Genomic DNA, 26,036 nt, shown 5'->3' on the forward strand with positions numbered 1-26,036 from the left:
TTTGGAAATCTATGTGACGTTCCAGCAACACATCTAGCAGCCAAGGGCAGCAATGGAGGGAAATGTTCTCCACATCTAAAAGCTAAAGGAAGTAGCTTCGCCACAACAGTCTCTGACGTCGAGAGACAGAATCAGATAGAGGCTCAAGATCGTCACAGCACTGTGAAGGCTTGTTTTTTCTGCAAAGGCGGACACACACTGGAGTCGTGTGCTCTGCTTGATAAGAAACCTCATGATGAGAAGATTTCTTTTCTTAAAAAGAACCGCATTTGTTTTGGCTGTTTGTGTACTGGGCACATAAGCAAAGAATGCAGAAAACGCCTTTCATGTAAAATCTGTGGCCTCTGACATGCAAGTATACTCCATATTCACCACAAAGAGAAGAATGAAGTCAAACCTAATAATGAGGCAGATAACATTCCTGTTACGATCCAGACTAGTGGTCTTACTGGGGCTGGTGAACAGGACTGTAAGCTTGCCATTGTGCCAGTTAAAGTAAAATCAAAGAGAGGTCAAAGAATAGTGGAAACGTATGCCTTTCTGGACCATGGGAGTTCAGCATCCTTTTGTACAGTGGGTCTTATGGACAAGCTGAATATTGCTGGGAGGAAGACAAAGATTCTCCTGCGCACCATGGGACAGGAGAAAGTGGTGGACAGTTTCATTGTACCTGAACTTGAAGTTGCTGGATTGGACAGTGACATGTACTGTGATATGCCTAACCTCTTCACTCAGCATAAAATGCCTGTAGATACTGGTAACATCCCAAATCAACAGGACCTGGATGACTGGCCACATTTGAAGCACGTTCATTTGCCAGAAATTAAGGCCAATGTTGAGCTTTTGATTGGCATGAATATGCCCAGAACTCTAGAACCTTTGGAGGTCATCCGGAGTGTAGGTGATGGACCCTTTGCCATTAGGACTGTGCTCGGCTGGACTGTGAATGGGCCACTTAATCGAGAATGCTGTGGAAGGCCAGGATGTTTGGCAACAGTTACCGCCAACAGAGTTTCTGCTGTCATACTGGACAAGTTATGGAAACAGCAGTTCAAGATGGATTTTCCTGAGAGCAGCAATGATGAACAGATGGGGCTGTCAAAGGAAGACTTGAAGTTCCTGGAATTGGCCAGCAAGACGGTGACTTTGGGGGATTGGCACTACAGCATTGCCCTGCCACTAAAAGACCGAGACATAAGAATGCCTGACAACCGTGCAATTGAGCAACGAGCCTTAGGTTTGAAGAAAAGGTTCATCAGCGATAAAGACTTTCACAAAGACTACACTGCCTTCATGACAGATCTTATATCTAGAGCATATGCAAAGAGAGTCCCAGTCACAGAATTAGAGCGCCAGAAATGGGGAAGGATTAAACGCAACTTCGTTCCCGGAGATGTGGTCCTTATAGTGGATGATTCTGCACCTCGTGGTTCCTGGATCATTGGGAGAGTCACCGGAGCTGCACCAGATGAAAAGGGGCTTGTGCGTCAGGTCTGGATTAAGACCCCAACCAGCCATGTGTGCAGACCCATCACAAAGATATGCCTTCTTCAGGAGACTTCTGACCCATGATTATGACATTTTGACACAGTGTGACATAACTAACTTTGAATTGACTTTAATGTTATGAGATGTACATTACAGACTGACTATATTTAGGCTAAGTGCTGGTAACCTCTGGCCTATGACTGACTGACCATGTGCAGACAGAAGAGAAGACATGAGAAAATAACTTTGGTGGACTTTTTGAGTATGTTATGTTGTCTCACTGGGTGTCTGTGATATGATGACGTGTGTGTTGTGAGTTGTGGTGTTGGATGTGTAATTATTACTGTAAGAATGTAATAATTAGGGGCCGGAATGTTATGGATAGGCGTAGCTTTGGGTCACGTGGTGTCTGTAATAGTGATTGCTATATCACCTGTTCACGGCCCGAGGGAAATTTTGTGAATGAGTGGGTGATGGGGGAAGTCGACTTTTGCTGACCGCTCAAGCTTAGAATGTTTTTGTTCACTGTTTTCTACGGATTTTAAGGATTTAACAACAAATAAAGGAGTTTTAACTTGGAACTTTGACTAACGTTTTAAACAGCGGGCGCGTCAACATTATTCCCCTATTCAGCTGCTCGGCGACTCAAAGGCTTGACAGTCGCCAACACTGTGCGTCCATAAAAATGAAGGTTATAACAGAAATTCTGTCGCTCGCTCTCCCTCTCCGTCTTTCACTCACACAGACACACCACCACCATCAACTTTGCTAAATTGCTAATGAAAAACATTGGTCAGGCAGCTGTGATTGAGCAGCAGTGTCGATCCAACTATTTTCACGGTTGTTGTGGTCGTGATAATTTTGTGAGGCCACATCGAAAGGGCTCGGATGGTTCTACAGGTTGTGCCTCCATCGCTTGTGTCCAGATCACACGCTGCACTGCCGTGCTACGCCGTCTTTTTCGCTGACATTTGTGTTTGCGCGTGCGCAGTGTGGCAAACTGCGGTGACACCCTCACGACCAAGCGATTGATGATCGGGAGCTGGTCGTGAGGTGTCAATCGCTTCTCGTTACCCCACGTATACTATACGATGCACGACGCACGATGAAGGCCAAAATCGGGCCGATCGCCAAAACGATCGCACGACTCAAAAATCGGCTCAAAATGGGCCAAAAATCGCACAGTGTGAGCCCAGCATTAGTCAGAGGTCCCTTTACTACAGTTCGGAGTCGCGGACCTTCAGTAATAGTAATAAATCACACAGCAATAGTACATTCACGTTGTTGTAAAAAGCATGATAATATTGTAGCGGGTCAGGGCTGTTCGGGGTTCTGCTTGTACAGTTATGTTTTGTGTATGTTGCCATGGTGACGGGTGACGCCCTCTCGCTGCGACGGTGTCCTTCCGGGGTCAGAGGGCGCCCTGTGTGTGTTGTGGTTGCCATGCTGAGCAGTTAGCTAGTGGCAGTGTGTTCTTCTGCAAATGTAATAAACGGCTGTGCTCCCTGGCTAGCTCACGGGAAGCAAGACCAAACGATACCTCCGTCTCCTCCTTGTCTGAACTCGCCACAATATATTAAGTAATCCAAAGTATTCAGAATACGTTACTGTCATTGAGTAACGTAACGGAATAGGTTACAGAATACATTTTGGGGCATGTATTCTGTATTCTGTAATGGAATACATTTTAAAAGTAACCTTCCCAACACTGCACTCGCACGCCTAGACCCCTTCGGGGGGGACGTAACAACTTAACTTTAAAAAATGTTTAAAATACACAAAAGGAATATAATCTTGACACAGTGAAGACTTCATGTTATGGTAGGTTCTGCAAATCACGTACTGAATTATTCTGAATTTATAAACAGCGAAACACTATTCTACTGAAACTGCCATCTGAAATGTCTTATAGAAGTTATAGTATATTATCTATAAACGTACCTGTCCGCTTGTTAATTACTTAATCACGTGGAGGCAAGGACCTCGCAGCACAAGCATACTCCCAACCTATTGTAAGATTGTGCTGTACATTATTATATATATAGTGTATTTTTTTTATTAGTAAAAAACGAAGTCACAAGCAAAAGGACAAAACACCATGGCACATGTTTAAACAAGGAAAGTTTATTCATCTAATAAAATAGACATAACATTATTTTTTTTTTCACCCAAAAAAACATATTCAAAGCACCATATCAGCCCGATATCACACAGTACTGTCACATGAAACAGAAGCTCTGCAGAGCGGCCAATCATAATGAAGCAGGTCATTATTTGTTCTTGATTTAAGCTGTTCTTCATATTTCTAGCCACCAGATCTCGCTAAAGAGGACAGTTTTGAAAAGCTTCGAGAAGCTTCAGTACTTCGGAACGCTTCATTTGGCCATCACCAGTATTATATCCAAGTCTTTCACTTTCCTGTTGCTAATAAAATTCTAATTCTTTGGTAATGATTTACTTCCAGACTAATGCCATTACCGTTTCTAACAGTGATGTGCTCACTCCTTGCGTAGCCTCAGATTTCACTTCCTGTTTACGTTCCGTAAATGACGTCACGTCGATAAGGTTAGAGAAACCGTTTCAAAACCTAAACAGCAGAGAAGTTGAAAAATATCCCATCATTACTGAAACACGTTCTGTCTCACTTGCAGACTGGAGCACCGGTGCGAGAGCGGGACCTTCGGTTTGAGCTGTATCGCTCAGATTTAAGAACGAAGCAAGCTACCCGGGCTGCTAAGCGAAGCTAACGCTAATATTTGAAAGCTAGGTATTTGAAAACGAAAACAATACAACTTCAAGACAGTGCCCAGTTTCTTTAAGGATGGAGAGCAAATACAACCTTAAGAGTCCAGGTAAGCCTGATCCCAAAACAACTTCTACAGCTTTCAGAACCCTAGGATAAATCCTACAGCTAAAATCCAACACTTTAATGTTTCTTAATTAGCTTAACTGTTATTAGCCTCCGTCCCAATCTAAATGTTTACACTGGCACCTTTATTTGGTATTTTTTCTGAGTTCTTTCTGTTGTGTGGGATGCTTTATTTATTTATTTTAAACTCTTCGGTATTCAGAGCAAACCATCTGTCTGTTGAAACTGTACCGGCTGGCTCTGTCCCTGCACTTTTCGTGTTGCGGAGTTCTTTGACGTTACACACGTAATTAAGGACACGTCTGCGTGTTCAGCGTTGTCGTTAGCTGCTTGTGTAATATTAGTGATCATGGGGACGATTTAATCGGCTGATTTTGAAGGTTGACTTTAAGAAACATAGCGAGCATGCTGGTGGTGTGCAACCCACAGCAATAATACGTAATGTTTATTTAAAAAAAAAAACGTTTTAAAACAGTATATGTATTTTTATGACTTTCACTTTCGTAAGAAGAAGATTTAAATGAGTCACGGAAATGGGAATGAAAAATATTGTGCACTTTGCAGTATATTGCACAAAGTCTTTAACGCTGAATATAAATCATGTCTTATGTCTGTTGTGATTATGATAGTTGCATTTTGCGTGCATGGCTCAAAGCTGTTCTGGCAGGGTCAAAACTTGGCCAGCTGTCCAAAACCTTTTCACTGATCCCTGATAATGAGTGTTTAGAGGTGAGCCTTATAGTTTCTCAGTTTTCACTGGGACAGAAATGAACTGAAATCAGAAACATCTTTATTTGTGCCCACAAACAAGGAATTGGACTCCAGTGTTCCAGGTTAACTGGTTTTTACGTTAACTCTCTATGTTCCGCAGATCAAATGGTCTTCTCACTTTGCCAGTGTGTCTTGCGGTTTCACAAGAAAGGGCAACATCTCCAGCTCGTACAAATGCCTATGTGTCTCAACATTAGCTTCAGGCAACAATTAAATTATCTCAATTAAAAAAAAAAAAAAAGAAACATAACTAACAAGCTGACATTTTCCTTATGACACCACCGATCTGCTTGAAGGACCCTCAGTCATGCATGCATCCTGTTCACCTGTCAGCTGTCTAACGTCTGCTGCTGATGTAGGAAACATGCCCACATTAACTGGTGTTAGACACAGTTTAGTGGGCAGCTGCGTCCTCAACATAATGTAATGTCATCACAATGGCTTGTTTCCTGAGTGCAGAGCTGCTGGAGATTGTGTTTCCCCTCAGAGTGACTGATCTGGGTTAAAAATGAGATTTAAAACGAGGAGCGATGAACACTGAGATAACTACAGAGCACTTCATAAGCGAACTTGTTGCTTTAATGAGAATTTGTTCTGCCACCGATTTGATCAAATGGACTAAATAGCATCCTCTCAAGATGTGAGTATGTTCAGGAAACTCACCCAGGTTTCCTAATAGACACACAGGTAATAGACACAGGCAATTGATGGTTATTTTGAAAAAGAAACCCTCTTTAAATCTCCACAATGCTGAGTAAGTGTATTTGTAATGTTTTAATACATCAGCAGGTTGTGGCATGAAGTGCTAAATGCACTTGTAAATGACCATTTCTGTGAAACTTTGGTTATTATGTTGATGGGTTTTCATGAATGGTAGGATGATCCATTGCAATGAATTATGGGACAGCATTGTTTCTTCTCCCTTCACAACAAATGACTGTAGAAAAGATGCATGATCTGGCTGCACTTCCTTCCATAGTACAAAAATGAAGTCAAAATTTCCCACTTGTGGGAGCTGCCGTATTGCACGTTTGGAGTCAGTCTGTGCAGTAGTGACTCGAGGTGGAATAGCTGTGTCACCTGCTGGACGTGACCGTGAACACGCCCCCCCTTCACTTTTTACGTAGCCCATCTTCTCCAGGTTATCTGCTGATGGGTTTACTGCGACTAACGACTCGTTAAATTAAATACAACCACAAAGTTTTGTTAGTATAAGCTTCTAATGAAGTGTTATTTTTAGCTGGTGAACTGGTGACTCACTGGACTGACAAGCTGGAGTCAAACGCACTGTTTATATATTTACTTTTTCCTCCCTCGTCTCCTCATCGGCCAGGTATACAGAGTGATGCAGTCAACTTGCAAAGCAGTCCACGACATGCAATCGGCTGTATTTTATGCAATAAAATGGTGTCGTCTTTGTCCTAAGCACACCCAAACAATTTAAAACATGTGGTTGCTCCATCACACCGCAAACATAACCGGGTTTCTCACTATAGAATGATCAGGAATCCTGGCATCCATCAGCGTGTACATAGAAACAAAAATCTCCACATCAGTCTTGTTTGCTTACATTTCTGTACCGTCATAAGATGGTACTAAACATGCTCTAAATCTTTTAAACAATTAGAGCGTTAAACCTTTGACGGTTTTTGAGAGCAGGTCTTTATACCTGTAGCGCTTTAGGTCTCCTTTTTTAGCTAAATGCTATAATAGTAGTGACAGCGGTAGACGTGCGCACAGTCTGGAGATGCTTTTTCTTTTCATTCTCTTGTCTATGCCTTTCACGTCTTTGGTGTTAGCTTGTTATTATGTAACAGTGTCTCTTTTTATCCCTTTGGACCTGGTGTGAGTCATTCCTAGTGGCAAATAGTCAACATTTGTGTTGCATAAGATGATTTGGCATATAAGGATTATCACCTTGGGCCTGTTACTGGACTTCTGCAGAGACAGTTGTGTGGGAAAGGCTTTTCTTGTCATCTCTTCCTACTATGGGGGTAGTTGCAGTTCTGGAGGTAGAGCAGGTTATTTACTAAACGGATAGGTTGGTGGTTCAATCCCTGGCTGCTCCATTGTGCATGCCAAATCTGCTTGGGGCAAGATACTAACCCCATGTTGCTCTCTGATGCATCTATTGGAGTATGTGTCTGAATGTTGGATAGAAAGCGCTTTGAGTGTTCAGTTTGAGGAGAAAAGCATCTTACAAGAACCAGTTTATGTACCATTTAAGACAGAGCCAAAAATGGAAAATGAATATGAAACTCAGCAGGCAATAAGGAGCAGTGTAGTTCCTGTCAGTGTCTCCAGGCACAGATACGTTAAATGAGAGAATGTCATAATGAAATCCAAGAAAAACCATGTTAATTTCACTATCATTTTCGTTGTCATTGCATTGTCAACTCTAACTATCACCACCATCTTATCTTCCCATCCTTAGCTTGCATGTAACAGAGCTTTTTTTTTTTTTTTTTTTTTTTTTTTTTTTTTTTTGGGAAGATAAATTTGAAAAAAGATAATTTTCCAGAAATTGTGTGGCGACATATCTGAATGAATGCAGTAGTAACTATAAATATAGCACTGTGTTTTATGCTTTGTAGTGTTTTGGACTCAACGATATTGGCAAAAAATGAAATCATCATTGATCACAATTTCTTTGAGTGCCAATGCAATGGTAGTGCAAGAGGATTTTGTTGTTGGTCAGTTATTTAAGACCTGAGAAAATATGGAATTTATATTATAGTATTGGCCAAAAAAAAAAAAGTCGCCACCACAAAAAGGTCACACACTCTAATATTTCATTAGACCGCCTTTAGCTTTGATTGCGACACGCATTCTCTGTGGCATTGTTTCAATAAGCTTCTGCAATGTCACAAGATTTATTTCTATCTAGTGCCCATCACTCTGGAACAAGGTAAATCTGGACTCACCAGACCACATGACCTTCTTCCATTGCTCCAGAGTCCAATCTTCATGCTCCCTAGCAAATTGAAGCCTTTTTTTCCGGGTTGCCTCACTGATTAGTGGTTTTCTTACGGCTACACAGCGGTTCGGTCCCAATCCCTTGAGTTCCCTTTGCATTGTGTGTGTGGAAATGCTCTTACTTTCACTTTTAAACATAGTCCTGAGTTCTACTATTGTTTTTCTTTGATTTGATTTCACCAAATGTTTAAGTGATCGGCAATCACGATCATTCAGAATTTTTTTTCAGGCCACATTTCTTCCTCGAAGACGATGGGTCACCGCTATCCTTCCACTTTTTAATAATGCGTTGGACAGTTGTTAACCCAATTTTAGTAGTTTCTACAATCCCCTTAGATGTTTACTGTGCTTGAAGCATGACAATGATTTGACCCTTCTCAAACACACTAATATCTTTTCCACGACCCTGAGATTTGTGTGTGTGTTATTGATATGTTGAACTGAGTAACGATATCCAATGATACTTAGCAAAAAATCATGCAAGTCTATGCTTCTGGGGTTAAACACCATTTTATACACCACACCAACTGCCTTGCTTGCTATCTGGTAATGTGATAGTGTCGTTACCATTACAGTATTTGCATGCTACAGTGTTAAATAATAATGTTATACTTTTACTGGTTATAAATGAAAGTTTCTTATTTGTTTACCGTAACTACCATGTTAATAAGTAATTTCATTACAGCCAGAGTAAAAATGCTAAGCTAAAACATCAAACAACACAGTAAACAAAGCTTACTGGAAGATGTTGATGAAGCTGTTAATACCTCACTTTCATCATCATCATCCATACAGTTCTTAGAAACTGACATACCAAAGTTGGCTTTCAGGCTGTCAGCCTTTAGATATACATTACATTGCCAAAATTATTTACTCATCTGCCTTCAAACATGAACTTGAGCTGCATCCCAGTAGTAATCCAGGATTTAATACAATGTCGGTTCACCCTTTGTGGCTCTAACTGCTTCAACTCTTCTTTGGCAAATGTTTAGCTGGCTTAAGCACATTTACTCAGGGCCTTATTGATGTGATATTCTTCTGCTGCCACGGCTGTGTGTCTGTGAAAAAGGCGTTTGCTCTGTGTTGTGGTGTCCTGATGACACACAATTTCACGAGACTCAAACCTTAAATACTGATTCATAGACATTGTCCCCCATTAATGATGGACATTTCTAAGTCTAAGAAAACTAGCTTGTTATTTTTCATATTCTCCGCAAGTCAAAGTAAATAGTTTTTAAAGGTGAAATATAAAAGTAAAATCAGATGTAGTCATTTATACATTTGACTCCAGACGGCTGATAAATTTGCAAGAAAGAAAGATTAGGTCATTGTGTGTAGAGTTTTGAGGTGAAAAATGAATTGAATCGGTTTAGGAATAAGGGTGTAACATGACAAAACATGGTACAAGTGAAGTGGTGTAAATGCTTTCCAGATGTACTGTAGCTTTCCGTGCAGGTGGTAACCTTTTTTTTTTTTTTCCTTTTTCTTTATTTCTTTTGATGGAAAGCGGTGAAGAGGCTGATGAAGGAGGCTGCTGAACTGAGGGATCCCACAGAGCACTATCATGCCCAACCACTAGAAGTAAGTTTGGCATTTTTATGCTATTACTTTACTCTATAGTCTAACAATGCATGACAATGAAAATATAAGCAGGCAATGCAGCTACTTTTACGCTACTTTTACACTACTAGGTACTACTAGTTTTGATAGCCTTCAAGTTACAGTGTGTAAAATTTTCACCTATAGATATCAGTTGCAGTTTGTAGTGAGCTTGACTGCAGGTCAAAATTGGTGTGAAATCAAAGACGTGACCTGGGATTTTCAAACTGATAGAATATGGTTATTAAAGTTCTCCGAATTCTCTTTGAATTTTGTGACCTCACGGTCAGAAGTCAAGTTTTCTGAAAATCTTTTATATAAGATAACCCATACTTTTAGGCCTTTTAAATCTCACTATATATCCCTGTCTTGTCTCAGCTGGGGTCCTCATTTAGTGTCACAATCCTCAAGCTAATACAAACACAAACACACTCCAGTAAGTTCATTGGATTTAATACTTAGTTTCACTTTCATAAGTGATAGATATACGCTGGCTATGACTTCTGAAAATATTTGTCTAGTGGTCAATAGAGATGTTTAGCTCTGCAAGTCACTTTTTATTTCTTAGCATATTTTTTTCTTATTTCAAATCAGCTGATAATATCAGATAATCAGCTGTATAAAGCCCTCTTGTTCCACAGTTGCGATAGGGATCATGTCTTTAGTGATATAATAGGCTACTGTTGCTTTAAGATGGTTTGTTTCGGGGCAGGAGGCTGGGAAGACGTCGCGGTCTGGGATACAGCACGCAGGTTCAAGCACTGTGGCGCTGTTGTAAATGGTGAAAATGATTGGTAGAGCTCGAACCTTTTGTCGGGACGCTTTTTCGTCATTCTCTACAGAATACATTATTCTGCTGCTCATCTGACACTTTGAATCCAAACCATCTCCAAATATTTGAGCCGTTGTTTTTCTTTTTACCAACCAGCTACTCTGCGATAGCTACTGTGTCCATCTGGTCGCTGCCTGCAGGTGAAGCGATGGGCGAGTTGTGTTCAGTGAGAAATAGAGGCGGGGCAGAGTGACGTGTAGAGACAAGCCTGGATGAGAGAGACTGGCTCCACAAGTATAATTATAGCAAACGTAGACTATATCGATATAAACGATAGTGTCACATCTTATATGTCGTATCAAAGTATATGGATTTTTTTTTTAAAAACTTGATATTTCGCCCAGTCCTACCTTCTGTTGTCTTCTCAGACAGAAATATGTTCTTAAAATTAGGGCTGGGCCATATCACACCGTTCATGGTAATACCGGTATAATGTTGGGCAACGATAAGAAAATGAAATATCGTGATAGAATATGGGTAAAACGTGCATGCGCAGTGCCTTTGTTTTCATACGCACATGGCGGCGACGGAGAATGAGAAGGGCGAAAGCGGATCGTTGAATGAAACAGATGAACCAGAATTGGTTTGTAAAAATGCTGCAACTTCAGTGGTGTGGAACTGGTTTAGCTTTCATCCGTCAGATACACAACAAAGCACTATTTTTGGTAGAGCATGCTAGCGGGCCGTCGTTATTACCGTGTTGTTTGGAAAATACAGCACACTTTAAATCAATCCTTTGATTTTTCTGAAAATCGACAGTGTCCTTTATAATCCCGTGTGCCTTATGTATGAATTCTGGTTGTGTTTACTGACCTCGAAACGATTTTATGTACACGGCGCTCGAAAATCTGTCAAACGTTTTAGTACGACTTTGCTAAGCTACGAACCCGCACCGCTTGATGGATTGTCGGAGCATTACGGCTATCGTAGGCGGAGCCTCGCGGAGTGATACGTACTGTGCTTCAACATAATATTACCGTATTGTGTGTGTATAACCTCTTTTTAAGTTTTGTGGATATTATACATGGTTATGCTGAGGATATGTCGGCCTTTTGGTTAAACTGTCAGCAAGGAATTTGCATTTGCACTGTTAATTTTTTATATAACTTTAATGCACATAAAAAAACAGCTGCTTGTTTAAGTGAAAATACATTGATGTTTTTTTTTCTGCACCCATAAAGTTGTGGATTTGTAAAGTGTTTTGTCTAGTGTCAATTATATCGTCAGCTATGTCGTTATCGCAAATTTTCAAATATATATCGTGATAAATATTTTTGGTCATATTGCCCTGCTCTACTTAAAATGATATTTCCTTCTTTCTGCAGGACAATCTCTTTGAGTGGCACTTTTCTGTTCGTGGTCCTCCAGACTCTGATTTTGATGGTGGGGTTTACCACGGCAGGATCATACTTCCCCCAGAATACCCCATGAAACCTCCCAGCATCATCCTACTCACAGTAAGATGCAGATGAAGATCACATCTTAGCTGCATTTGATTATTCTCCTGATGCAGCAGATAATCAAAAAGCTGAAAAAGCAATTTTTAAGAACAGACAACTTTCCCAACCTTATACACTGACCATGTTTGGCTTCACACATAACTGCAAGGCACATTCTCTAAAATGAACATTATCAAAAATAAATATCGTTCTAGGCTTACCAGTGAGCATATGTATGGCCCTGATTCCATTCAAGCCCAGGCTTACACACCTGGAGGAACAAGCTAGAGCTCAATTTTCTTTTGAAACAGTCAGGGAGTTGAACGTAATAGGGGAAGAAAGTGAGCTTCCAGAACAGTTCAGGTGTTAAGATTAAGGATGTTCCTGGCCAGGAAAAAATGAGACTGACTGACTAGTCTAAAACTATGAAGTTCAATTTTAAAATCGTTTCATGGAAATTTCAAAAACTAATAACAAAGGCATTGTAAACAATTTACCCCATTCTTCAATAATGAATCATGCCGCTTAACTTTTCGTTTTGTGCGTTATCAACATTACACGTACATTATATTCAGCATTATACAACATTATACTTTAAACAGTTAAAACAAACCTGCTGCAACAGGGAAGCCCAAACCTCCCTCTTGCTGCCACCTCCAGCTTATCCGAGGAAACTTCAAGCCTTTCCCGGGCCGGCCGATAGATGTCGTAAGATCTAGAAATTTTTAACAATTAGATTCAATTGCTAGTAAGTAAGGTTGGGTGACTGGACGAATATATTGCCCATCGATGATAGACTGAGCCTTTCACCGATCGTTTTTACAAGACCAATTTATTTATTTACCCGTGAGTAAGTTTGCTGATAATGTTGACTGAAGCTAGGGAGAAGCAGTCAACAGAAAAAATAATAGCGCCCATCAAAAAGTCTGCGCCTGCGTGAGTATATTGCCTTTTGTCGGTTATTGGACCGGCGAATGTCAGTTGGAAAATTTTTACATATCGCCCAAACTTAGCAGAAAGTCTGGTACCGACTAGTGACAACAGCGACCATTAATCAAACATTAGTAGAGTCAAGATGTAAAAGAGAACGAGGGACATTCAAGCTTCTCCCTTTATTGTGTTTTTCACTTTAATTAAAACATTGAATACATAACTTTTAACATTTCATTTTTTTCTCTTATTTTAAAATCCAGCTCTAATTTTACTTATAAAACAGGGGGAATCGATTAACTCGCACACACAGTGGGGGAAATTTAATTTTATCCCATGCTGAATTCCTCTCATACAAAAAAGAATAGTTTCATATTTTAATGGTAATTTCATTTTAATGTTGAGAGATGGAATGTCAGTAAAAAAAATAAAAAAATAATAATAAAAAAGTTGAAAATGGATTTGAATGTCATTGAGTGAAATAAGTATTTGACCACCAACCAGAATCCTCACGTTGGGAGGAAGTCCTGTGGTCAGGAAACCCAAATCAAGGCTGGACTAGGCTGCATGACCATAAGGAAGGCGCTTATTGAAAACGGATCAAATATTTATTTCAGTCAGTTATAGATCTTTATGTAATGTGTGGATTTTTGTTTATATGAAACAACCACAAAAATGAGACTGTCGAAATTTAAAAATTCACAAGATCAAATCATCCTTTTCCCACTATATTCAGGCAGCTGTGCGCTACATGTTTTAATGACTGATAAAAGTTAGAATTTGTTGTGAGAAAACTGTGTTCACATGTTTTCACTGACACCAGCTACTATTTTATTGGTTCTTTGTTGAACCAAATTTTTAATTAGATTTTTGTTTGAAAGCTCTGACATTTGCACAGTAGTAGCCTCATTTTTATTTGTTAATACTGCTCAAAACTTTTATGTCAGTTTGTGTTCATAGGTTTTGAGAAATATGTGCTGTGCCTCTGTTTTCCCATACGTACCAATACCACTTTCTTTTTATTCCCTTCCATTAGCCAAATGGGAGATTTGAAGTTGGGAAGAAGATTTGTCTGAGCATCTCTGGCCACCATCCCGAGACCTGGCAGCCCTCTTGGAGTAGTAAGTATAGGAGACAAGATCCCAGTTCTCCATACGTATCTTATTCCCTGAGGTAATCTAAGTATTTAGAGGTTGCATTTGGAAATAAGCTCCACAAAAGAATTTGTAGAGCTGTGAAATGAGATGTGTAGGAAAAGTACTGAAATGATCATCACTAATTAATAGCACTGATGTCTTGCATGCAAAACCATCCAGGTAAGCACTGATGCTCTAATGCTGTTAATTGGTACAGAAGTATTCCTGATTTCCTATTTTTGTTGTATGTTTGTCACACTTCAAAGTTTCAGATCATCAACCAATTTTAAATGTTAGACAAAGATGACACGAGTAAACACACCATGCAGTTTCTAAATGAAGGTGTTCATTATTAAGGAGGAAACAGAGGAACCCACCCGAGGGATTAATAAAGTTCTATCTTATCTTATCTTAACAATCCAAACCTACATGGCCCTGTGTGAGAAAGTGATTACCCGCTAAACCGAATAACTGTTTGTGCCACTTTTAGCAGCAACATCTGCAATCAAGCGTTTTCAGTAACTGGCAATGATTCTTTTACAGCTCTGCCCACTCATCTTTGCTGAATTGTCATAGTTCAGCCACATTGGAGGGTTTTCGAAAATACACCTTCTTTTTAAGGTCATGCAACTGCTCCTCAGTCAGATTCAGGTCAAAACTTTGAATGGGCCACTCCAAGGTTTTCACTGTGTCAGTAAGTCATTCAGAGATGGACTAGCTGGTCTGTTTTGGATCATTGCCTTGCTGCAGAACCCAGTTGCGCTTCAGCATTTTCTCAAGGTCATCAAGGCCGAGTTACATGAACAAATTGGAGTCTATTAGATAGATATGATAGAAACCACCACAGTGCAGTACCTGTAAAACCTACAGCATGCTCTAATCATTCTAAGAGAATATTATGGTCTACAGCACAGGTCTCGGACTCCAGGCCTCTAGGTGCCGGTGTCCTGCAGGTTTTAGATGTGTCCTTGATCTAACACAGCTGATTCAAATGGCTAAATTTCCTCCTCAACATGTCCTGAAGTTCTCCAGAGACCTGGTATTGAACTAATCATTTGATTGTGTTGACCTAGGGTGAGATCTGGAACCTGCAGGACACCGGCCCTCGAGGCCTGGAGTTTGACACCCCTGGTCTACAGTATCTAATGCTGCACTGAGGTCTAGGAGGACAAGCACAGAGACGAGTCCACTGTCAGAGGCCCTTATGATGATACATGTGTTTGGTTTTGCTGCTGGCGGCTGCAGTTTGTCCTGATGTGGTGTAGTGCGGTGTAGTTTTTGTGTGTGTCGGTGGCATATTGACTGCTGCTCTTATCTATCCGATCTTCACTGACGGGTCAAGATACCTCATTCTCCTGTGTCAGCGTTTACCACCAGTTCCCCTGTCATTCAGCAAAAGTTAGACATTTTTCTTCGTTTGAACTACAGCTGATTAGAGTCAGGTATAAGACCTTTTTTTTTTTTTTTTTTTTATTGTCCTGTGGTGTATCGTCCATTTTTAAAGGCATTCAGTGACTTATTATCCTCCACTATAAAGCTGCCCAGACTCCTTATAGTTGGAGATTTTAACATTAACGTAGACGACAACTCTGACCTCTTTGCCAGAAGCTTTACTGGCATCATGGATTCTTTTCATTTCACTCAGTTTGTGTCTAGTCCCACACATACCAAAGGACACAAACTGGACCTAGTTTTTACTTTGGGTTTAAATATTGATTCTATTTGTTCTGGGGACATTTTTACTTCTGATCATCACTGTATTATTTTTAACTTGTCTTTCTCCTGCTTGCCGTGTGGTCAGCACTCACACCTTAAATTCCTCTACTGCTGAGAAATTCTCTGATTCTTTTAAGTTCTTATCCCCTTATGATCTTACAACAAATCTTTTTAATAATTACTGTCTTACTGAAATTAGCTCGTTTCCAAATTCTCCCTTCGCATAAATGAAACCATTCGCTGCTTAAAGCGTTCTTGTCGATAAGCTGAGCACATGGTCTAATAAAGGATCTTTCTTTCAACCGTTCAGTTAGAGATGCGAGAGTGCCTATTTCTCACATCTGGTTACAAAGAGCAGAGGTAATCCTCAGGTGTTATTTGATGCCATTAGTAATATTGTTACTCCTGCTCCACCTGCCACCCCAATCTCTTCAAATAAAGGTGAAAATTTTCTGTCTTGATAGAAAAATTGATAATAGAAGAATTACTATTTCTCCATCAACATTTACATTGTCTGTTCCTGCTCTAGCTCGGCCTGTTATTTTAGAGTTGAAAACTAAAGTAGACTTTTGGCCCCCAGACTCTGGAACTCTCTCCCCCTGAGTTTGAGATCTGTGCACTCGGTGCTTTCCTCTAAGAAAACTAAAATTAAAACTTTTTAGACTTGCATTTAGTGTCCTTAGATTGCTTGCTTGCCAAAGTCAGTATGTTAAATGCAAAGAGATCTTTTTCAGTACTGCATGAACTTTGTATGTGAAACATTTGTTTTCTAATATAAATGACAAAGCTCACTCCAGTAATCTGCTTCTGGCCTAAACAGTATTGCACTTTGGGTGCTGGTGTTGATAGATGAACTTGTGCTGAGGGTCTTGATATAAGAGTATTTTTATACACCTCGAGAGTAAAAATGAATAATTTATTACTACCAAGAACTCCTCATTAGTTTGTAACTGGCGTTTGGTCCGTTTGCTGAGTTCTGCTTTCATGTTACTTCTCAGCATGGAACTTTAATCAGTGGAAACTCAGTGGGAGATGCTGCATCTTCCTCAAAGCATTTCTCTCTACTGCCTCCCTCTCTTAAGTAAGAAGAGTTTCAAATCAATAACAGAATTAAATCAAAGACAAAGGTTGCTCCTAACTTCTTTTTACCAACAAACTGTAGGTCACATGGCCAGCTATGCCTCAGAGATTTGACTTCCCCTGCTGGGTTTTTAAAGTGTTGGCTCTAAGTTGTGTCTGATCCTGTTTGCAATGACCACAGGAGGCCTGACTTGATAATTGAACAGTGCTTCCGATTGTCACAGACAGGCCAACTGTAGGGTTCCAGGTTTATGCTCACTACTCTTGGTGGCTGCTTTAGTTCATATGATATGCCTGCATATTTAATAAAGCATGCTTCAGATAATTAAACATTCCCTCTGATGTCTCTTTGGGAAATATTTAAATTTGTATTTTTTACATAGGCTGATTTATTTAGATATGGTATCGTTACTCATGAATATCTTGACAAATGTTTTTCCTCAAGCTGTTTTCTGGTCTGTCTGTACTTAATACTGTTTATTTTTTAAAATGTAAGCTGAAGTGTATTGTGTGTATTGTTTATAGCCCAGCTATTTTCACAAACTTTGGTCATAGGTTATACACACAGTTAGAGATAGCAGGTCATCAGAACTGAAGTATGACAGTTTGCACCAAAGTGACTTATTTCAATAGACTGGCTGCTGTTAAAATTTGCTGCTTCTTCTTGTCTTCGTCCTAGTGTCTTTTTCAGTCACTTAATTGAAATTTCTCTCTATTTCTATCTATTTCTCTATTGATCGATGGAGCAATAGATCATCGCCGTTTACGAATAGGAACATAGAAAAGAGAGACCTAATGTTTAACAATCCATATTTAACAGCTTTACTCTGGTGCAGTTGTGGATACTATATTGTTCTTACTTTGATTTTTTTTTTTTTTAATTTATTTTAAATTGTATTTTTGATGATTTTTCTTTTGTTTTTTTTGGTGGTCTGCGAGCAGATAGCCGCTAAAAAGAAGGGGTTTTGGGGGGATTACAGGAAGAGAGAAGTAGCAGAGAGGTGTGTAAGACTGGTCCCAAGTCTCAGTCACATTTTGGGGGGTTTAATAAATTTCACCAGATGTCTAGAAATGGGAGCTGCTCCATCCAAAGTGGGATGGATGTCGTCTCTCCTAATAAGATCAGGTTTTCCCCAGAAAGTTTCCCAATTATCTAAAAAGCCCACGTGATTTTTTTGGACACCACTCAGACAGCCAGCAATTTGAGGACGAAATGCATCACTCCAGGTCCGACTGGGCAGAGGACCAGAGAAAACAACATAGTTTTTGCCAAAGTCACACACTGTTTCAATATAATTATAGTGAACTCTGACTGACACAACCCGATGTTATTGCTGCTGATATGAATGATAATTTTTTTACCAAATCTACATTTACAAGCAAGATGTATTTAAAGAACAGACAGTTCAGAGAATAAACATAAACTGGACAATTAACAGGTTGTCATGGCCAAGTGAGGCTAACAATGAATATCAATAGTCAATACTCAATCAGCTTTATTCGCCACATGCAGGTTGTCCTGCAGTGGAATGGACCCGCCCCCCGACCTTACGTTGTGTTTTTCATTCACTTGCTATTTTCTCCTCATTGTTTACACACTCTCTCTCTCTCTTTTTCTTCCAGTTCGCACTGCCCTCATAGCTATAATTGGATTCATGCCAACAAAAGGAGAGGGTGCCATTGGATCTCTCGATTATACTCCTGAAGAGAGAAGAGCCCTTGCCAAAAAGTAAGATTTAGTAGATACAAAAATCTTTTCAGTCTTTCCAGTTGAGAATGGTAATAAGGTGAGTATGGCATATTGCATCTTCTTGTATGAAATAATGTTACAACCTCAAGTAGCAGGCAAGCAGGAAGTGGATATGATCCTCATAAAATATTCAAACAGCCAAGTCCGTTCAAACATGTAATAGAAGCACCTGAGCTCGAGTCGACATGCCTCATTGCTAATTACTGGTCTATCACAATCTGAAAAGAACATTTCCAGGCCAGTCCTGGTATTGAAAGGTGACAAGTTCATCGTTGCTGTGTGCTGCCAGTCTCCAGAGGACGCGTGAGCAGACACTCAATTTTCATATCACACTGTGTTTTCCTCAGAGAAAATGGTACAAAGCCAGCGATGGTAAAGTTCAAGCTAAAATTGCTCTTCTATTAGCAGATGAGATGAGTTTTTGATCATCCGGTTATTTCATTAGTTCATGGAGATGAAATGGATAGGAAAACACACTGTGTGATGAATACAAGGCTGCTTGTCTCCATGATGGCACCTCCACCCCTTCCCAACACACACACACACACACACACACACACACACACGCGCAGTGGCTGAGGCAGCACTAAAATGTTCATTTATTAAATGAAAATGTAAAATATTACTATTTAAGTACTTCACATTTACACTCATTTTGATTACATATTCAGAAATGACAACATCTGATCTTTAGACACTTTGTGAAAAGACAGTCTGCATGTAAGGACAGTTTGAAAAATAGTAAGGAAACTTAAACCTTAAACTTCAACCAGCTAGTTATTAACATAATGTTTGCTGGATTTAGTCCCTGTTCAGATACTGGCATCTCTGCAAACATAATGAACAAAAACCAATCTATTGCAAATACCTAATAAAGATGGCATCTGGGTACAAGTCAGCAGCAGCTCAGATTTGCACTTTAGTCACTGATAACATAAGACAGAAAAACCCTTTGACATCTAATGAAATAATGAACACTTCTACGTAGGGATGCCATTGTTAAAGTCTTAAGTCAAGAGATGCCTTTATGAATGTAAATGCAGAGGATTTAGAACAAGTTACAAACCATTGGTTAAAGTCAAGTACAAGAACAGTAGAGGAATGGCATCATTAAACATCTTATTTATAGTTTAAAGAATCAAGATGGATCCTTTCATTTTCTTGTTCTGTCAACTTGAGTTCACAGTACTAACTCCTCTGCCAGTATTTTCTTGAAAGTAGTGCTGGACAGTGCTGCTGTGAAAGAAGTATCAAAGAATAAACAAGAGCACTCAGAGAGTGTAATTCCTCCTGAAGGGCAAGAGCTATACTAAAACTTTGTTTTATGATGTTTTTGTTAAAACATGCTGTTCCTCCGCTACTGCCTCGTTTGAATTTTGGACGAAAGGGATTCTGGGATATTGCATTTCGTCATTTCGATTTGATTGGAGACCAAAACAGCCAATCAGATTTGCATCCAAGTCTATGATTGGCTGGTTTTGTGGCACAACTATAACGGTGTACAGAAAGAGTTGAACGCGCACGGGCAGAAATGTTGAGAGCGTGAGCAACACATTGCGAGCGAGCGCAAATGCAAAAACTGAGCGAGAGGGGCTGCTGTTGTGTGTGTGTGTGTGTGTGTGTGTGTGTGTGGATAATAGCAAACACTGAAATAAATTTTTTGCACGCAGCAATGAATTTTGTTCACTCAAATTTAGCTTTTCTTCGCTCAAAATAAATTTCTCCTTAAAATGCAACACTTGCACCTGCAAACTTTTTTTACGTGCGCTCAAAATTTTCTTACGTGCGCTCAGAATAGTGGCACAAAAATAACGCCATAAAAACTCCCTGAAAAGCTTTCAGTTAATCCAAAATACTGCAGCGAGTACTGACAGGGACTAGCAAGAGAGAGCATATTTATTCTATATTGGCTCCCTGTTAAATCCTCTGTTAAAACTAAAAATCCTGCTCCTCACATACAAGGTCTTAAATAATCAGGCCCCATCTTATCTTAAAGACCTTATAGTACCATATCACCCCAGACACTATCTCTACTTTTAAGATTAGGCTTCAAACTTTCCTTTTTGCTACAGCATATAGTTAGGGCTGGATCAGGTGACCCAAGGTTAAGGTTACTTTATTTATACCCATAGGGAAATCTGCTTTACAGAAAAATAATAGCATTTGGCATCCCTTCACAAAACACACACACCTAATAAAACCTGACAAATGCACATTTTTTGTAATTAAATCAAATGAATCAAATCAAAACCATTCTTATTGAGTTCGGTGACAACAACAGGGACAAAGGTGTTTTTATAACGCTTTGTCCTGCATCTTGGAACTAGAAACCTCTGTCCAAGGAAAGACGCTGAAATTCACCCCATAGAGGATGGGAACCATTTTTAAGAACTGATCGAGCTGGGAGGCTAAACAGGGCTGTGACTCACCTATCAGATGACTGGACTGTCTCTGCACGGAGTGTTTCTTCTTCAGTAACCTTTTTTCACTCACTGTTTTTTTTATACACCTCTCTGCATTTAATTATTACTTATTATTAATATGTGGCTCACTACCAGAGAATGTCTTTATCCTGTCTTCCGCCCCTTAATCCCAACCGGTCATTGCAGATGGCCGCCCCTCCCTGAGCCTGGTTCTGCTGGAGGTTTCTTCCTGTTAAAAAGAATTTTTTCCTTCCCCCTGTGGCCAAAGCGCTTGCTCATACGGGATCATTTGATTGTTGTTGTTTTTTCTGTTTTCTCTTTATTATTGCAGGGTCTTCGCCTTGCAATATAAAGCACCTTGAGGCAACTGTTGCAGTCTGGTGCTAAATAAGTAAAACTGAATTGAATGAAAAATAAGAAAATTATATCTTGAAAACTGTGAACACTTGTTTGCTGACAAACAGACAAACAACGCTTGTAAGCCAGTAGCAGACGTAACTGCTGCTATTCTTTCAGTATATGTCTTGGAATTTACAAATAAGCTCTTCCAGCTCTGTGAGCCGACATATGTGTTCTTGATTTATGTCTGAAAGGGTTCCAACTGTAGTTTTTGTGAAAAACTATCAACCAACCACTGTGCCTATGTGGTCCCTGCTTTTGGAGACACAGGCTTCCCATTTACCATGTCATAGTCCAGTTATGCGAAGACTGGAGGCCAAAAAAGAACATTCGACATGCTGTGCAAAATTCCTCATGCCGAATAAGCCAAGCTTTTTCTTTGTACGTCTAAACTTGACTTGAATAGAATCTAATTACCACTTTTTTCCAGAGGAAGACTCTGATTTGGATCATTTAATACATAATGTATCCAAATTTATCTATGCCACCTTTTGCTTGAGGAGCTTTACAGTGATAATGTGCTGTTCCTGAGAGCATGAGTCATTCCACAACTTCACAGCTGTAATATGAGGCCATTAGTTGCTTCTAGGGATGATTAGCTATTCTAACACAATCCAATGAAATCCACTGAAACATCTTTTTCTGTACTGCTCATGTTTTTTCCACTGCATTAAGCGTCTCTGTTGATCGTGTTCCTAGTAATATCACACCAAACCTTGCTGTCAGGGCTGAGATGTTGGCCTAAAGGTGCACACAGTATTCTAAGCTCTTAACAGGGGCATGTCAATGTTAAAAAAAAAAATTACAGCTGACGATACACACTGTGGCAGTCAACACGATATAGAAAGTCACTGTTACAAACACACTTGCAGTCACAGTGTAATCCCGGTACTGATGTTTGAAGCAGAGTTTTGTCTGTTTGTATGGGATGATGGGAATTGATACACAGCCCTAAAAAGTATGGGCAGCTCAATGTAAAAGTCTTTAGAACTGTATACTGTAATTGGTACCGAATGGGCGAAGCACCACATGGTGTTACATTTTTCTTTGGCACATACATCAAAGAGCCACACTGCATATGCTGCTGTGAGGGTTCTGGTTTTTCTTGCTTTGTTCATGTTGAGAACAGCAAGTTCTCTGACCATCATCCAACAAATCTGGATCTATGTCTTTGTACCAAACGCTGCTCACTGGCTGTATAACTATACACAGCTTTTTGCTCATATTCATCTCAAGATTCACCAACATAATTCTGCCTTTTGTTGTATTTTTTGTGGGGCAGTTTTTTACTTTTCTTTTTGGGATGTCAGTGGCAGATTTTGTTGTTGTTGTTGTGTTTGTCCCCCCTTAGCTGTAAAAAGCTGATAATGTAGTCACTTTTATTTGAAAGTTCTTAAGAAACTCAACGGTCAGGGCTGAAATTCTGGAGAAATTTGAAGTTCTTAAATTTAATGTGACCGTAAAGTTGGGGAAGCTTCACGGTCAGAAATTTGAAGCGCTGAAGAATTACAAAAGCATTGGTGTTTCTTAATAGGTTGGCTGTCTAATAAAAGTATGTCTCAGCTTAATGCTTGTTCTGTGTATAACCAACATGAGTTGGGAGTAATTGAGCTATTTAGTTTTTTGAGTTGATTGTTCTGTGTTCAGAGATTTGAGGCTGCCATGGGATTTTGTTTTTTGTAAAGTTGAATGTAAATTTTATTCTTCCAATAAAGTTTTGACAGGGATTTTATTTATTTATTTTTTTAAATGGAATAACATTTTTAATCCTGTTCTGGACTCTTTGGTTCTTTGGTTCAAGCCTGTTTGAATTTCTAGCACTAGATTTGAACATGAATATCTCAGCCTAAAGTTTTAGTCAAAATGGACGAATCTATAATATGGGAGAGAAACATCAAAAATAGCTGTGTATTGGTAAACTATGTAAGAAAAAAATATGAGTAAGTATTTGATATTTGAAGCTTGAACATTTTATAGCAGCCATTATACAGGGTGGGCCATTTATATGGATACACCGTAATAAAATGGAAATGGTTGGTGAAATTAAAGTCCTGTTTGTGGCACATTAGTATATGTGAGGGGGCAAGCTCCTCAAGATGGGTGGTGACCATGGTGGCCATTTAGAAGTCGGCCATCTTGGATACAAAATTTTGTTTTTTCAATAGGAAGAGGGCCATGTGACACATCAAACTTATTGGTAATGTCACAAGAAAAACAATGGTGTGCTTGGTTTCAACGTATTGCCAACCATTCCCATTTTATTACGGTGTATCCATATAAATGGCCCACCCTTTATATCCAAACCTTGGATGACAACAATTTTAGGCAAATTGAAGATGGTTTAACAGAAAATGTTCTAAAACTTTAGTGATTTCAGATGTAGTGACTCAGGTTTTAAACTATTTTTGTTTTTGTGGTACAACTTGTCATATTTGCTACAGCCAGCTTGAAAGTTAAATGCCATTTTCTTAATTTGTGTGACTAGGAATTTCATGGTAAAAATGATTCTACATGTTTTATCTTGCAATATTGTGAACTTTGTTTATTTAGAAATTGCTGCCAGTTGTTTTGGGGTTTTTTGCCTTTTCTTATATTAGTGTGTCCTCAGATAGTCCAGCAGGAGCATTGGGCTTCTTTTCATATGTTTACGAGCCAATATTGAGACAATTTTTAATGCATCTATCGAAAATTACACACCTGATTCATTTTGGTGGTAAGAAACACCAGTGAAAATTTCAGGCCTTTATTTTTTATATATTCATGTTTAACATTGCAATGTGATTTCAATAGGTAAAAAAATTGTTTAAAAGTGGGCCATTTTTCCAAAAACAAGATACATCTTAAATTATCTATGAAGCTAAACTTTCCCAACATGCATTATATATGTCCAAACTTTGAGCCAAACATTTTTATGCAAATTGGAAATGGTTGAGCAGACAATGTTCTAGTAACTGTCTGATTTGAGGCGTGCTGAGCTGCCCCTAACTACCATGACCCATACAGTGGTGAGTCAGTGGTCACAGACTTCCACAGGCTAGACAACAGCGCCCTGACTGCTGCTGGTATCGGGATGAAATCCTTGGATGGGTCCTGGGTTTATCCAGAGGATTCAATCCCCAGCCTCACTTGGCAAAAATGGTTATTCCAGGAATTGATACTATTCACTCTTCCCCATGCTTGTGTGACCTAAATCAAACAGAACACCTCTGGGACATTATTTTGTTGTCCATCTGAAGTTGCCGCGTTGTACCTGAGACCATCCAGGAGCTCAGTTATGCCCTGGTCCAGATCTGGGAGGAGATCGCCCAGGACACCACCCGTGATCTCATTAGGAGCATACCTTGATTTCATAGGGCATGTGTATCGGCATGTAGGTCCCATAGAGAGTACCGTTTTGAGTTCCTGCTGTAGTAGGTTGATCAGTCATGGAGTGAATTCAATTTTATTCACGATCATTATCTAGAAGGTTCCAAGTGTGAAACTCAAACAAGTCCTTGTGGCAAGATGACATCACCACATGCCACCTGTTCTCTGACAGGTCCCAGGACTTCTGCTGTGAGACCTGTGGCTGTACCATGCGCTCTGCCCTCCTGGATCTAACCCCCAATAGCAACCCTGGTGCTGAAGACCATACGGCTAAAGAACTGGCTCAGCAAATCAACTTTAAGGTACAAACTCTGGCTGTTACATGAGGCGGGTTAAATTCATAGTTCTTTTGTTTTATATTTTCTCTGTGCATGACAATTCATAACAAAGCTGATTTTGATAATAATTGTTTAACTCGTATCACAACTTTCCATAATTATATTGAGAATACTGGAACTCCACAGATTATATCCAGAGCCTTTATTTATTAGAACCACAGAGCAGATGGGCCAAAAGCACTGTTCATTGTGTTAACCGTTCATTATTGAACATTGGAATGGAAGCTAACATAATCCCACTACAAAGATTATAAAGTCAGTGCATAATTTAGCAAATACCTATTAAGATAGTTCTCACCAATGTTTTGCAGTAGCGCAATAGGCATGCCCCTTATTTTTACATTTCTTTTGTTTGAGAACTATGCAGGATGAGAATTAAAATTAAATATGAGCAGCTTGACCTTTAAAAATCCGCTACTGGAAGAATGTAGGATGAATATATAGATTTGAGGTCTGGCCCCATTACAAAACGCAAGGCATGGTGTAGATTACATAAATTGACTGTGTTTATGCAGGCAGAGTCCAGTTTATCCAGAGAATCTAGTGAGAATGAAGGAGGAGAAAGTGAACCTTCAACCCACACCCAGGGACCCTCCTCTGCAAGCCAAGAAGCTGAAAAAGACCAGGCCGAACAGGTAGGTATCTTTTTTTTTTTTACCACTCTTGTTTTACACAAGACAGCACATAACCTGCAGCCAGCTCGCCACCTACAGAGTTATCCATCCCAGTGGTTTTGTTTTATTTTATTCTGCATGCATGATACATGCATAAAGTCGGCTAGGAAACCAGATGTTTACAGAGTTGAGTCCTCTGAATTGTCTCTTCTCCCTGTTGTTAATTCCTCCCACCAGACAAGCACAGACATGTGCTTGCTAAAAATAAAACAATGATGATTTGTTTTCTTCACATGAGTTTCAGCCCCAC

The 26,036-nt window shown here is 39.6% G+C and overlaps 1 protein-coding gene across 2 annotated transcripts in view; it reads left to right on the plus strand.

Moving 5' to 3' along the window:
* The first annotated feature begins 3,805 nt into the window (after positions 1–3,805).
* ube2j1 (ubiquitin-conjugating enzyme E2, J1) overlaps positions 3,806–26,036 on the plus strand; it is a 42,642-nt gene continuing 20,411 nt past the window's right edge. The window contains exons 1-8 of one of the 2 annotated variants that reach the window (XM_082504776.1): positions 3,806–4,053; positions 4,140–4,340; positions 9,612–9,685; positions 11,861–11,992; positions 13,941–14,025; positions 18,460–18,565; positions 24,947–25,076; positions 25,628–25,747. In XM_082504776.1, coding sequence (XP_082360902.1) covers positions 4,310–4,340; positions 9,612–9,685; positions 11,861–11,992; positions 13,941–14,025; positions 18,460–18,565; positions 24,947–25,076; positions 25,628–25,747 — 678 coding nt within the window. In that variant the 5' untranslated portion in view covers positions 3,806–4,053; positions 4,140–4,309. Of the gene's footprint in view, positions 4,341–9,611; positions 9,686–11,860; positions 11,993–13,940; positions 14,026–18,459; positions 18,566–24,946; positions 25,077–25,627; positions 25,748–26,036 lie in introns of both variants that reach the window. The other variant, XM_082504775.1, reaches the window with a different exon arrangement.

The sequence above is a fragment of the Aulonocara stuartgranti genome (genome assembly GCF_965226115.1).
Source record: "Aulonocara stuartgranti genome assembly, chromosome: 15".
Taxonomy (NCBI): domain Eukaryota; kingdom Metazoa; phylum Chordata; class Actinopteri; order Cichliformes; family Cichlidae; genus Aulonocara; species Aulonocara stuartgranti.